The 16,059-nt window shown below is 40.2% G+C and overlaps 1 protein-coding gene across 1 annotated transcript in view; it reads right to left on the reverse strand.

Moving 5' to 3' along the window:
* Positions 1 to 2,745: 2,745 nt before the first annotated feature.
* CLTRN (collectrin, amino acid transport regulator) overlaps positions 2,746 to 16,059 on the reverse strand; it is a 13,669-nt gene continuing 355 nt past the window's right edge. The window contains exons 2-3 of the mRNA XM_077769651.1: positions 11,811 to 12,005; positions 2,746 to 3,579 (exon numbers count right to left, since the gene is read on the reverse strand). Coding sequence (XP_077625777.1) covers positions 3,423 to 3,579; positions 11,811 to 12,004 — 351 coding nt within the window. The 5' untranslated portion in view covers position 12,005 and the 3' untranslated portion in view covers positions 2,746 to 3,422. The remainder of the gene's footprint in view (positions 3,580 to 11,810; positions 12,006 to 16,059) is intronic.

A 16,059-nucleotide genomic window follows, 5' to 3' on the forward strand; every position in this document is an offset into this window, starting at 1 on the left:
AAATAAAAAATAAAGAGTCTGGCTTTATCCTAAGGATAATAAAAAGCCATTTAAAAGCATTTATGCCATGAACAGACACTTCTCCCAAGAGGACATCCAGATGGCCAATGGACACATGAAATGACGCTCAGCGTCCCTCCTCATCAGGGAAATACAAATCAAAACCACACTGAGATAACACCTCATACCAGTCAGAGTGGCTAAAATGAGCAAATCAGAGGACTCTAGATGCTGGCGAGGATGTGGAGAAACGGACACCCTCCTACACTGTTGGTGGGAATGTAAACTGGTGCTGCCCCTCTGGAAAACAGTGTGGAGGTTCCTCAAAAAATTCACAGTAGAACTCCCCTATGACCTAGCAATAGCACTGCTAGGGGTTTACCCAAGGGATACAGGAGTGCTGATGCATAGGGCACATGGACCCCAATGTTCATAGCAGCACTCTCAACAAGAGCCAAAACATGGAAAGAGCCTAAGTGTCCATCCACGGACGAATGGATCAAGAAGATGTGGTTTATCTATACAATGGAATACTACATGGCAATGAGAAAGAATGAAATCTGGCCATTTGTAGCAACGTGGATGGAACTCAAGGGTATTATGCGGAGTGAAATCAGTCAGGAAGAGAAAGACAGATACCATATGTTTTCACTTATAAGTGGATCAGGAGAAACTTAACAGAGGACCATAGGGGAGAAGGGGAAAAAATAGCTGGGGAAAGGGAGGGAGTCAAACCATGAGAGACTCTTGAACGCTGAGAACAAACTGAGGGCTGATGGGGGTGGGAGAGAGGGGAAGGGGGGGTGATGGGCATGGAGGAGGCACTTGTTGGGATGAGCACTGGGTGTTGTATGGAAACCAACTTGACAATAACCTATGAAAGAAAAAAAAAAAGCATCTTTGTCAGGAACCGACAGTATCAGGTTTGCATTTTGGGTATTCATTCAAGCTACAGTACAGCCAACGGACTGGAGAGGGTGTGGTGGATATCCTATGGGTTCATTAAGCCTTCTCTTCACGGCTCACATTCCCATCCTCGGCTTCTGGAAACATTGGCTTTTGAAGGCTCAAAGCTGATCCCTTCGATGGGAATTGCCCCCAGCCACAGGGAACTGCCTTTCCCAAGAGCAGACCCTCTCCCAGAGAGCACCCATGGCCATGACTGGCTAATGTGGAGATACAAAGCCCAGCCACCTTATCTGAACCAGGGACAACCTCAGCTCCTAAGCTTGTTGAAGGATTGGCTGAAGCCTCTATTGTAACCATGTTGCTGGTCACTTCTCCCTCTGCCTAATCCTACTCTATTAATTTCCTATTGCTGCATAACACATTACTGCAAACTTAGTGGTTTAAAAAAAAACACACACACATTTATCACCTCACAGTGTCCATGGGTTAGGAGTCCGGGCACATTTTAACTGGGTCCTCTGCTCGGACTGCAATCCAATTGTTGACCAGACTGCATTCTCATCTGGAGACTTGACTGGGGAAAAATCCACTTCCAAGCTCACTCCAGTTGTGACAGAATTCACTTCCTTGTGGTTGAAGGACTGAGGACCTCAGCTTCTGGCTGACTGTTGGTCACAGGCTGTCTTCAGTGGTGAGAGGCCACCAACAATTCCTAGACATGGCTCACCGTTTCTTTCATGTAGGCTCTTCCAACATGGCCACTTACATAGTCAAGCCAGCAAGGAGAGTCTCTAAACATGTCTGCTAGCAAGACAGACTCAGACATGATATAAAGTAACTGCAGGAATAACATCTCATTTTTGCTGTATTCCATGCAATAGAAGCAACTCACCAGTCGCATCCTCACTCAAGGAGAGGGGTAACATGAAGGTGAGAACATTAGGACATGGCAGACATCTTAGAGTCTATTTGCCACACCTGTCTTCCTCACTTCTTACAGGTGTATCTCCTGAGCATTCCCCAGTAAACCTTCTGCTTGCAATGACCCATCTTGGAGTCTGTATCCAGGGAGCAACACTGGGGTAGGGGAGGGAGTTAGAAACTGTTGCTGTACAATAGCGAAAACATGGAAAGAGTCTAAGTGTCCATCAATGGACGAATGGATCAAGACGATGTGGTTTATCTATACCATGGAATACTACATGGCAATGAGAAAGAATGACATCTGGCCATGTGTAGCAACGTGGATGAACCTTGAGGGTGTTATGCTTAGCGAAGTAAGTCAGGCAGAGAAGGACAAATATCATATGTTTGCACGTAGAGGAGGATTAGGAGGAACTTAATGGAGGACCATGGGGGAGAAGAAGGGGGGAAATGGTGGGGGAAAGGGAGAGAGGCAAACTATGAGACTCTTGAATGCTGAGAACAAACTAAGGACTGATGGATGTGGGGGGAAGGGGGGAGATGGGCACGGGGGGGGCACTTGTGGGGATGAGCATTGGGTGTTATATGGAAACCAACTGGACAATAAACTATTTGTAAAAAAAAAAAACTGTTGCTGTAACATCAATTATGGATGATAGCAGTAGGAGACTGATCAGTGAATTTTCGTTCTATTCATAAATGTGTGATAACTTATTATTAGAATTTAGAAGAATCATGGCCTATCTGGAAGTGAAATGAAGTGTACTAACTGTAAGTTGTCTTCAAAGCAAGGATACACACAACAAAAAATAATTCATTTCTAGGGGTGTAGAATAGATTACACATAACTAATAAAAAATAGGTTTACTAATTTCCACAGCATGAAAATAAATCTCAGACCACAGTCAGTCGCATAATTAAAAAGAAAGGATTAGCACTTTATTAAATTCACATAGACTGTACTTTTACAAATTGCAGAAATAGTCAGCAAATAGCGCTACCCTATTAGAGACTGACAGAGAACAAACAAGTATTCATGTGATAACAGGATCAAATTTCACTTCATGTCTTGACACTCCTATTTTCATCCATCTCAGTTATAATCATTATTTTTAATTCTTGCTTACTTAGTCATATACAGAGTGAAATAAACAATATTCAAAAAGGATCCATTTTCAAAGGTTTCTATACCATATTATAGGTATTCTCCACTGGAAAAAATATTTCTCTTTATTTTCTTTTCAAAGTGTGAAAAGAAAAAAATATATATATATGTAGTGGCCTGACCTTATTTCTGGAAATGCTTAACATGAATGCATTTTTTTAAACCAATAACTAAAGATACATGACTACACTTACACATTGTGTTGTCAGTGAAATATTTTGGAATATTCTGAGGAGTCAACAGCTTATGATTCCAAAGGTCTTCATGGGTATAACTGATTGCCTTTTACTTAATGCACGCTGAAACTTTCTTACAAAAGAAGAATGGTGGAACAAAATATACAATTTGCCCTTGATCATTTATAATGCTCAGCAGTTACACAGACACAGTGTTGGGTTCCTTGGGGAAGCAAAATAGCAGCCCTTCAGAGAGGGGTGAGCCGCTCATCTTCTGTCAGGAAGGCATCGTTAATGTGCCCTCCCTTGGTGTCCAGAGGGTCGCAGGGGATGCCATTCTCAATTGTGATCGTGTTTTCACACTTATCTTCACTGTCATCCACTTCAGTTGGTCCTTTGCTCATCCTAAATGCACACAGAAAGAAGGATTGGGATCTAGGAGGAGAAATCCTGGTCTTCTGTACAAACACGGAGAGCAGGGAAGGGAAGAGGAACCTTAGAATGATGAAATAATTGATGACATTTTGTATTTTCAAATAAATTTCAAAGGCCACAACGAGCTAATGAGGTGAAAAGTTGCTACCAAGATAAGAAGTCTGCATGGATGATATATACATAGTGATCAGAACAAGTGGTCTTATTTAGAATACTAAAATAAATATGCATGAATATGTATATGAGTGAATACATATTTATATGAATAAATGTGTTTGTATACAAACACAAATTGCATGAAGGAATGTGAAGAAAATGTGTGATAAATTAGCAAGTTAAAAAATTAAGCTCTAGAAGAAGAACAACAAAAAATTGAATTCTAAAAAAGTAATAAATTCCTCTCACAGGATTTGACAAATAGCCTGCAAATGTTGAGTGGAAATCAAATTGAAATGAGGCATCAAGAAGCAACTCACATTCCTTTGTAGAAAAGAAGTAACTATTATAAATTGCAGGTATCACTGCTTGGCTCTACTCATTACAAAATAGGTGCATTCATTTGTAAATTGGGTGTTTGGAACTCAGAACACATTTTACTAATTACATTACAACTCAGAGCTAAAATTCAGGTCATTCCCCGAAAAAACTCTGTAGGACAATATAAATCTTTGAGTTCCTCATTCTCAGACCCTTTGTAGACTCTGCTAGCCCTACCCTTAGTATTTCCTTGGAGTGTGGAAAGCTATAGCTTTGAATTCAAAGGGTCTTCCTGTCTTTTGTGAAAGACCAAGACACTGAGCCAGTTATTCTTATTATCAAGGCAGATAAGAGAAGAAAAAAGAGGTGGGTACTTCTAGACAACCACAGAGAAGGGCAGTTTCCCTGAGGTTTCTTACAAGTTAGATGCTGGGGCATCACGGAAGCATGATTTGGGGCATGATGCTCCCAGACTTGCCAGAGATGCTTTTGTTCCAGGAATCTGTGGAAACGTCAAAGGGGCAGACCCAAATGGATCACACTGCTGGAATAGTGGGTACTGCTGTGGTGACCAGGATGGACTCCCACCACTATGAAGTCCCTTAGAACCTTGGTGAGTCTCTGGTAAATGAGGAGGTGCCAAAGATGCCGCAGTGATGACTGAGGTAGAGCTTCCTAGTACTCCTGCATGAGAGTCCATTTTAATGTGTTTTAAAGAATATGGTGGAGGAAGGGAGAGAAAAGAAAGAGCTCTTAACTTACACAAGAATGACAACTAATACAGAAAGAGTAACAGAAATAGAAAACCACCCCTATAATAATAATTCACTCTGATGAGGCTCATCAATGGATATTCAACCACTGAGTAAGGGATGGTTAGGGAACAGGATATTCACATGGTCTCAATGTATCACCCCCACAAGCAATGTACTAAGTATAAAGAGATATTTGTATTTTGTCAAGGAAGAAATCTGATGAACATCCCCAACAATGAGACAAAGTGACAGTGCCTCCAGATTTAATGCACTGAGATTTTATTTATTTGTTTATAAAATTCTGTATTCTGTGTTCCTACCCTGCCCCATCACCAATTTTTTTTTCTCCTGAATCTGGCAGGAGGAAGTAATCAGACAAATCCAAATTTTAAATTATTTTATAAAACAGCTGATCTGGACTCAGCACAGAGTAGGCACTCAAATGATGTGCTTAGAGTTGGCTGGACAGACACATGGATAGTTGGCTAGCTAGTTAGACAGATGATCAATGGCTGGTTGGATGGATGATAAATTAATGGATGGATGGATGGATGGACTAATGCTTTAGGCAAAGTTAGACAGTAGGCCACGGTAGATCTTGAATGGGATTCACCACAGAAAGAGAAAGAAAGAAGAAGGAAGAAGAAAGAAAAGAAGAGGGAAGGAAGAACACATACACACATAATATTTCTTGTATCTCTTGTATTGTTGCTTTTCCAAATGAATGGAGGAAAACATTTGCTTTCCTACCTTAGAAAATGGTAGTATAGATTTTGTAAGAGTTTGCTGATGGTTTATTACATAACTCCAAATAGCTGAAGTTCATAAAGAAAGGTAAAGTATCACTGCAATACAGGAGATACCACTGTCATCACTTGAAAGTATTTTGCCATCGTATATGACACTATCAAGTGTCACAATTTATCAATTTAATCCATTAGGCATCACAAAAGAATGGGAAAGAACTAAAAAGAAAGATGCAAACAAATGAGGACAAGTTTGTCTTCGTTAGAGGAAAGTCTTCTCAACCAAAAAGACTCTGGGTGAAATGGCTATGGAAGTATACGTAATGGAGCTGTGTCAGTGGCAAAGTAGGTACATGCCGTGCTCTTGCGACCTTAGATCTAGTTGTTCAGAGTCTTGGCATTACCAGGCTTCACAAACTGCAACGTCAGTAACTTGATGGCTGGACACGATAAGCGGCTCAAAGGTTATGTAACAGTAATAGAGCACTTTGTCACATTTCGGAGTATGCATTGTAATAAACTGATTCCCTGCCTGTGCCTTGCTATTACTAACAATAATAAAACTGAACCATGTTTCTGGATCATTCTGATTTGATGTTCTGTTAAAAACATGAATTCTTTTTCCTGAAAAATAAAACTGAGTGTTAATGACTGCCACTGTTCCTGCAATGTCAGCTGGGTCACGAAGATTTTTTAGAAGGTAATGAAAATACCTGAAACTAGCTCCTAAGAGCCTTGAGAGTAGACATTTCTCATGAATCCAGAGAGAAAGGGGGCAAAAGAGAGGGCAAATAAACATCAGGTGACCCTTGGAGCTAGGGGGTGTTGAGAAGCAGGATTTGTTCAAAATAAAGTAGTGGCAGCTAAAAGCACAGAGAATACTTCTGTCTCCCTTCAAACAGGACAGAGCTGAAGAGCCAAGGCCCAAGAATAGCGAGAAAAACAACAGAAGACAGACAAATATGATTTTGGTATATGTGCTACCAAAGCGAGCATAGACAAATATGATTTTAACACAGAATAGAATTAATTATTGGGGAATTGGGAGGGTCCTCATAATCAGTACAAATGGTTCCTGGGGAAAATATCGGTGTTACTGGAATGATTTCAGTGGGCATCGCGGTCCAGTGAGATCGATGGGCTGTGGGAAGCAGCCCGTCTGGTTTTAAATACGGTGACTACTACTTTCGAACCATGCAACTCTAGGCAGGTCGCTTTGTGTCCGCCAAGCGGTAGCGATACTACTAATAATTAGTATCTATTACATGACAGAAATCAGACTAAGCACTTTGGATACATCACTTAATTCCTACTGTGATATTATACAGATTTTATTATGAGCCCTGTTTTTCAAATGAAGGAGCTAACACTCAAATAGGTAGAGCAGCTTGTCTTTGAGAATGGGACAAGATTGGTCTCACCAGGGAACTAGAACTCGATTTAATCTCCCCAGGATTCACTCAAAACACGTATGTGATTGCTACTGAGTATGTACATTTAAGAACAGCAAAAGAAAAGAATTATTAGCTATAACATTCCTGACTTTATGTACATACCTATTTTTAAAACCATTGACTTAATTAAGAGTTTACATGAATGTGAAGTTTCTGTATATGAAAATGTTGGCTGAGCCCCATCCCCTTGTGTGAAAAGCAATATCTGTAGAAATTGAAATGTATTTGTTTACTATTGGCCTTATAGGAATAGAAACAAAACTGAAGTAAATTAAGTGAATTTACTAATGATTCTGCTCAACTGTGAGCATTAGTCAGGGCTTTATGTCCTGAGTCTTTAACCTGGCTTTGTTACCAAGTACCAGACTATAATCTCCTTGTAGGCAAGGCCCATCCATGTTATCTATGTATGTATCTTCCATGATAAATACTAGAGCTCCCATAACACAGTGGATGGTTGATAAAGGAATAACATATTTTTCACCTCTTTGGGCCTTGGCTTCTGGAGAGATGAATTTAGATCATTGTTAAGATCCTTTCCTAAGACCCTAACATTATTACAGTCTATTTACATACAGGATTCATAAAGCTTTCCTACTATGTACATGCAAGTCTGAAATCATGCTGTGACTCTCCTTTCATAGCACAGTCCCAGGTTATATAAAGTTAGGACTTTTAACTGCCTTTGGATGGTAATGCTAGTAACTTGCATCGATATGGCACTTTCCAGGATATAAAGCATTGTATGTATTCTCTGACTTTTCTTCTTATAATCATAATTATTTAAGAAAAATATTCTTATCCTCATTTTCTATATGTGAACTGCTCAAGATCGCTCAGCTAGTAAACGCTGGGGCCTGAGATTAGAACCCAAAACCAAGAGTACTGATTTAGTGCTCTTTCTGCTGAAGCACACATCGCATCAACTTCATCACCATGATCACTGTCACATCCCCATCACCATCACAACCATCGCTGTCATCATCATTGCCATCATCATAAAGCTGGCCAGAGAACTAAAACATCTGCTTGTGGGCTGGGGCGAGACACAGATCCAATAGAGACGTCACCATGGAGTATATGCAGTCTGTCTTGGGCACCTGCCCACCTCCCTGGTTGCCTGAGGATTTCCTGAAAGTAAATTTTAAAAAATCTTTTCCCAGCTTTTTTTCCTCTGACAGTTCTCTCATTTCCACAAACTGCTATTCTCAACTAGATGGTAATAGAGAAGCACCTTCATCAAATTATTTCCCAAGGAGGAGGCATTTGTAATGGTGTGCTGGACCTGGCTGGCATGGGCTTGCCAGAGGTGATTGTTAAACATTCAGAAATTTCACACTTGATAGGAAAACAGCAAATGTTACAAATCAAGGTATTTTTTTTCCAGAAAGCTGGTAAACCAGTTCACCACAATTACAGTAAACAGTAACCCTAATAAGATCATTTGCCTTTTAAAATAGGTGTTAACTAATAAAATCCCAAGCAATGAGCCACTGCACTAGAAAATTTGTTTACAGTATCATGGCAATTTCTGGATGCACAAGAGATCCTTTGTCAGCATCTTTTAGTCACAGAAATGGGTTAAGCTGAGCTTGGATAATAATAATTACTGTTTATTTAGTGCATACTATATCCTAGGCACTTCACGTACATTTATCTCACCCAATCCTCATGGAAGCGCTGTGAGATATTATCTTCCTACTACAGACGGCAAAACAGTCCCATGGAAATTAGATGACTTGACCAAGGTCATTCGGCTAAAGGGTATTGCTGGTGTTTGAGTTCACCTAGTTTGGCTCCTAATGACTGCATATGAATAATGAATGTAATACTGTTATTGACCCAGGCAGAAGACTTGTCAAAGCTCTACTTGAGAAGTTTCCTCAAGAGTAAGGTTAAGTGGTAGGAAATTGAAGAAGACACAAAGAAATGGAAAAACATTCCATGCTCATGGATCAGAAGAATAAATATAGTTAAAATGTCATTACTACCCAAAGCTATCTACACATTCAATGCAATCCCAATCAAAACTGCACNCAAAAATTAAAAAATTAAAAACAAAAGGGTAAGGTTAAGTGCGCATATGTCTTAGATGGCAGCGGCACTCTTCTCCACAGAAGCAAAATGGTAACTTAGATGACCCTGCAGTCCGTCCTTCTAAGTTTAAGGCTTTGTATCACACAAACCATGTTCACTAATATCCAATGTATGGATTGGATTACTGGACAAATCTTTGTCTTCCTAGGACTGAAGGCATTGGGGGCAACTCCTGCTTCTCCCATGATTAGGAAGGGCTCTCATCACAATCATCGGGGCTCTCCCCACTTCAGACTGCACCCCCTCCACACATTTAAAGCAATACTTTGCCCAAGAGAAGCCCACCATAGACTGTATCAAGCTTAAAACACAACAAATCAATTTATCTTCAGAAGGTTGTCGTAACTGTCCTGACTATATTTGCCACTTAGTGATGCTCTCCAGGTTTACGCAAGAGATTTGTCTATCTGTTTTCCTAGTTCGAACATGAACTGAATTTGCAAAGGCAGGGTTGTGACAACAGCCTCACTTCTCCCAGGCAACAGATTATGACGCTACACACCCAGTGATTATATTACCGCAGAATTCGCTCAGCAGGAAAGAGATAGCACAAGCTGGAAGCCCGGCAAATGGCAGGATAATAAAATAACAGTAAGAGCTAACACTTATTGAGTGCTCACCAGGGGCAAGGCACCACTCTAAGCACACCACTGCGTTAACTCTTTTGACCCCACCACGTTCGCCGTTTTCAGTATACCTCGCTGTCACTCTAGAAGAGTTATCTATGCACAGGCAACAAAGACAGATTTAACCAACTCGACTCTAGCACCACAAACCATATTCTCCTGAGCCTGGTTTCCCTGACTCATTGCCCGTACTTCCTGATATGCAAAGAGTTCATGGATTATATACAAGAGCAGAATCTAGGAGATAAAATACTTTGAATCCTAGCAGTCTCAGAGTCCATGCTTCTAACCCCTACACTATATTGTGCTAGTGAGAAAACTGGGAACCAAGGAGATGAAGTGCATTCCCAGAAGTTATGATCCATAGAAACCAGAGGGTCACAGCATTCTAGGATTGATACAAAAGTTAAAAATACTTTTTTATTAATTTATGCTTTAATGTTTATTTATTTTTGAGAGAGAGCGAGTCAGAGAGTGAGCAGGGGAGGGGCAGAGAGAGAGGAGACACAGAATCCGGAGCAGGCTCCAGACTCTGAGCTACCAGCACAGAGCCTGATGTGGGGCTCAAACTCACAAACCGTGAGATCATGACCTGAGCTGATGTCAGCTGCTTAACTGACTGAGCCACCCAGGCGCCCTAAAAACCTTAAGCATAAGTATTCAAACACTGCAAGAGAATCTTTCTTAAAATTTGAAAAAAAACTCAAAACCAAACAAATTAACAACTTGTCCCAAGACTCTTTGTGTTACACGTCATGCCAAGATGAAGAAAGTCAAGCAAGCACAACTTGATCTTAATCTCTGAGTTTAGTTTGGAGACTAGGCACAAATCTCCTTTATTCCAGAGCGCTTCACTTATCATTTGTGAAAAAAATTTACAAAGACCAACAGTTAAAAATGATTCCCTTCCGCCAGTAACTAGAGTGAGACATATGGAAAGGAATAAACCTCCAGAGAAACATTTAGTTGAACACACACTTGGCCAAACTCATCCCACGTGTCTGGGTGGGCATCAACCCTTTTGAAAGCCAATTCCATGTCCCTGTGATTCCCACTTACCCGAATTCCTCTTCCTTGGTATCACAAGAGAAGGTGTTAGAAGATCAAGTGGTGTAATGAAGAGTAAGGACTCTCTGGATCAGAAGTACTTGTATATAAAATTATTTTCTCCTTTCATCACACTGAGAAATCCTATCTCTTCTCCTCCTATCCCCCTACCTTAGTAACTCTCTCACTTGCCTGCAATTCCGCCTTGAAGTAATCGCAGTCATTTAGACAGCAAAGTTTGCATGTACCCCAGAATCCAGATAAATGAACTCGGGGAGTAGGAATCTCTATAAAGTAGTTAAGTTGGAAACTCTCAAACTAATTGAATTAGAATAACCTGGATATTCATTAAAATACACCGCCTTCACGGATTATAATTTAGAAGGTCTGCAGTAGGGCAAAGGAACCTATACTTTAAACAAGTGTTTCAGGTGATTCTGATGCAAGGTGTTGATTCAAAGGTCACTTCTAGGGCCATGGTTCCATATAATACCATAGGCACTAGGGGGACAGGCGATTGTTGAAGGGAGGGAAGTATAAAAGCGCAAAAGTATCTGGAACAAGATGGCAGCTGCAGGCACGAGGCAAGAAAAGGCAAGCCAAGCTGGGAATGCATGGAAAGAACTGTGGAACTGCTAGCATTTGGAGATAGAGGACTATTAAAGATTAACCTGCCTACCAGAGAAATCTGCTTAGCTTTGTATATCCACCTTACAGAATCATAACACAGATATTAAAATCAATTCTTGATATGAAATATTCATATGGTGTAGAACAAAGAAAAAGATAATAATGAAGGAGTGATAGTTAGTAAGGAACACTGGACTCCAAAAAGTCTCTAAACATAAGAGCATAAGTGATACTTTGTGAATCACCAATATTTTCAAAGTTTCAGATTTAAGACATTACCTTCAGCTTGGGGAAGATGCTCTCCTTATTTTCCCAATCCATGAGGAAATAGGAAAATGCTCTTTAAATCACTCCCTTTTAGTATCTTACCTTCTACGTTGCCGGATTCCTGATAAAATCAACAGCATGACTGCAACTATGACAATGCAAAAGATCACACCAAATATAATAATCCAGATGGGCACAGATGGGTCGCTGGGTGGTGCAAGAGTGGAAGGAATTTTTAAAAATTCCAGAGTCTGGTCATTCAAAAAGAAGGCACTGTTGATCCGGTTTCTATTCATTCTAGGATACAACGATGATCAAAAAGAAACAAGAGAGGAAAACAATTAGAAACAGAAGGTCTAGACCCATCTCTCCATATTTATAATTATCTCTAGAAACAGAACATCCTTGTAGCAAGAGACTTGAGGTTGACTAGACAGTTTGATGAGGGCAATCATGCTGTGGTACTCTTCGTAACAGTGCTGGCTGCTACAGGAAGGCTCGTCTACTGCCCTCCACAGTTGTGAATGTCCTAGAAGTACCAGGAAGTCCGAGCTTCAAGCTCTGCCCACCATGTTTGATTTCCTGAAGTGTGTGGTGAGTACAGGAATAGAGACATGGTACAGTAGATTTGTTCAGGAAATTGCAAGTGGTTCCATATGACTCAAGTTACTGGTGCTTAACGAGTCCAGAAATCTAGAAAATTATCACGGTAAATGAGTTACTCTTCCTGGGGAAAATCTGCATTTTTGGCGGTGGCAGCAGTTAGAGAGGGGTTGTTAGCAAAGACTTTGAATGAAACCAAATAAGTGAATTTCTTTTTTTTTTTTAATTTTTTAATGTTTTTTATTTATTTCTAGGAGAGAGAGAGAGAGACAGCGTGAGCAGGGGAGGGTCAGAGAGAGAGGGAGTCACAGACTGAAACAGGCTCCAGGCTCTGAGCTGGCAGTCAGCACAGAGCCTGACGCGGGGCTCGAACCCACGAACCGCGAGATCATGACCTAAGCGAAAGTCGGACGCTTAACCGACTAAGCCACCCAGGCGCCCCGAAATAAGTGAATTTCTAACTGGAATTTGCAAACTAGGTGAGATTTCTTAGAGATACTGTATGGCCTTTACTGAATTCACACTAGACAAGCTGACTTCACCTACCTCTAGAGCAACAGTGGAAAATACAAATATAATGTTAGCCTTGTGTGTGACTTAAAATTCTCTAGGAGGTGCGATTTAAGAAAAAGTAGGGGCACCTGGGTGGTAAAGCGTTGGTTGGTTAAGTGTCCGACTTCGGCTCAGGTCATGATCTCACGGTTCATGGGTTCTAGCCCTGCATCAGGCTCTGTGCTGACAGCTCAGAACCTGGAGCCTGTTTCAGATTCTGTGTCTCCCTCTCTCTCTGCCCTACTTGTGCTCTGTCTCTGTCTCTCAAAAATAAATAAATGTATAATGGGCATGGAAGAGGGCACTTGCGGGGATGATCAATGGGTGTTATATGGAAACCAACTTGACAATAAATTACTTTTTAAAAAAAGTTGCTACAGAAAAAAAATTTTATTATTAAGCATAAAAATTTTTTTAATTTAAGAAAAGTATAAAGAAACTGGAGAAATTATTTTTTTTGAATTTTAAATAGGCTCCACAACCAATATGGGGCTTGAACTCATGATCCCGATATCAAGAGTCACATGCTCAATTGACCGAGCCAGTCAGGCACCCTGAAATTATTTTAATAAATTTTTGGCCAATATACCCAGAAAAATATAATTTCAACCTGTAATCAAAATTGAGTTGGTTCACATTTTATTTTGTACTCAATCTCTGAAATCTGATGTGCACTTTATACTTAGGGCATATCTAATCTTGGACTAGCTACATTTCAGCTGCTCAATAGCCACATTTGGTGGGTTGACTACCATTCTGGACAGCTTAAGTCTTGAACCTGACAGTAATGGCTTGAGAATCTCTGCAGACTGGCATCAAGCTATTAGGAAAGACCTCCTTAAGCAAATGTAAACCTATGTTGAGGCATTATTATTCATGAGTGTGAAAAAGAATCCCAGCCAGAAAATCTACAGCAGGGGATAATTCCAGTGTAGTTTTCTTTTATCAAACTATGGAAAGTTTCCTTTTTCCACAACATATTATTGGTAATCTGGGAACGCAAACCTCTCCACATTAATAATGAACCCCAGGGGCACCTGGGTGGCTCAGTCAGTTAAGCGTCCGACTCCGGCTCAGGTCATGATTTCACGGTTTGTGGGTTCGAGCCNCTGCTACCTTTCTTTCTTGGTATTGTTCTCTTTATTTTCATACAATCCTGGTGAGACCTACGCGTTCCCTGACACAAATTCTCATTCTATTGGCCATCCTCACCCCCTAAATAGCTTCTCCTGCTAGGACCTTTGACAGAGACATTTTGTTGTGAACATAATCACCTATATCCCCCACTTTCACCCCAAACACTCACTCTTCTCCCTCGGGGTCACGGAGGCCTGCTTTAACCACAGTACCTTACTTTGCTCACGGCCCTCGTGGGTCACAGAGAGGTCTTGAATAAAATTCCTTTTCATGTGAAATACACTGTTCCTATTTCTCATTCCCTAAGGGCTGGGTCTTAACACTAGGTTTTAGGGGCAGGTGTGCAGAAACAATAGAGGTCAAACCTTCCTGCAAAAGCAGATTCAATCACTTCCCGCTGGTACAGATCCTCCATGTCTTCGCTTGAGCAAGGCAAGTGGATGACTGTTCACACAAAAACCTTTGGTATTTGATTATATACTCATTATCTTCTGCGTTAATATTTTAGAGAACAAATAAATTCTTTCACTAGATATTTCTCCTTGGTGAAGAGCTTAAGGCGTATTCCAGTAACTTGTAAATCCTTTGTTGAGGAGCGCTACTTTGTTTCCCTCTTTTTCCAGAAAGAGTTGGTTTCCTGAACTCATTCTTCCAATACACCTTTGGTCAACATTAATCATTTGAGGGATGGAAAGTTCTGACATGCATAAAATACACAGTAGGTGAAGTAAAAACAAACTGCATCCTTCCTCTTCTTTGAAGTCAAGAATACATTCCAGTTTTGAAAGTTTGTTATGACCACAAGGAGAGGAGGAGACAAACTCTCAGGAAAAACTGTAAAACTTAAAACTGGGTAAAAAAATATTACTGAGGGTCTGGTGAATACACCTTGCTGGACGACTGACACCTTTTGTTTGTCTTTGGGTTATTTTTTTACCTTTTTATTTATTTATTTTGAGAGAGAGGCAGAGAGAGAGGGAAACAGACAATCCCAAACAGGCTCCACACCGTCAGTGTGGAGCCCGCTGCAAGCAAGGCTTAAACTCCCAGAACCACAAGATCATGACCTGAGCTGAAACCAAGTGTTGGACATGTAACCAACTGAGCCACCCACGTGCCCGTCTCTGAGTTATCTTGCATATCTGTCACTAGCAGGAAACTAACATAATGTAAATGATGTTTGTCCAAAGAAAGTCAAGTGTCTGGTGGAATATGATTGATTACTATTCTGATTCCTATATATGCATGGTTTCTTGAAGTCTCCTTTGAACTGGTTTTAACATTTTCCTAGTTCCCTCATTAATTAATGAGACTATAAAATCTTTAATGGCATTTATTTTTAATTTGTATGAGAGTCATGGTTTTACCTTTTTTGTTTTTTTTTTTTTTTAAAGTATCTTTTAAAGGGAAAGGCTGTACATTAAGGAAGGTAAGTCCATAGAGACCCAGGAAATGAGACTATTTGTCTTGGTTTTAAAAGAAAAGTCAAAGGTATGTCTGGTCCTTCAAAACACGTTACATTTATNTGAGAGTCATTTTTTCCTTTTTTGTTTTTTTTTTTTTTTAAAGTATCTTTTAAAGGGAAAGGCTGTACATTAAGGAAGGTAAGTCCATAGAGACCCAGGAAATGAGACTATTTGTCTTGGTTTTAAAAGAAAAGTCAAAGGTATGTCTGGTCCTTCAAAACACGTTACATTTATCAGTTCATTTCATCTCAACAACTCTGAGAGGTACCATAATTATTCCCATATTATAGATTATAAGAGAAAAACAAAAAGGGGAAGTAACCTGTATTTAAACAGTTAGCATGAGGTAAAACCAAAATTAAAAACCTAAGGATTTGGGCTCCAGGATCCATGTGATGCCCCATCAAATAGTGCCGTACACGGTGTTCTTAACAAAAGAAGACAGTACTTAACATTCATGGCTAAAATTTAAACCAGGGTTTCTCAGCCACAGCATGACTGACATCTGGGGTTGAACAATTCTTTGTTCTGAGGCGCTGTCCTGTGCATAATAGTATGTTTAGCAGCACCCCAACTCCTGTCTACTCAATTCT

Source organism: Crocuta crocuta, unplaced genomic scaffold (genome assembly GCF_008692635.1).
Source record: "Crocuta crocuta isolate KB4526 unplaced genomic scaffold, BGI_CrCroc_1.0 scaffold1171, whole genome shotgun sequence".
Lineage (NCBI taxonomy): Eukaryota > Metazoa > Chordata > Mammalia > Carnivora > Hyaenidae > Crocuta > Crocuta crocuta.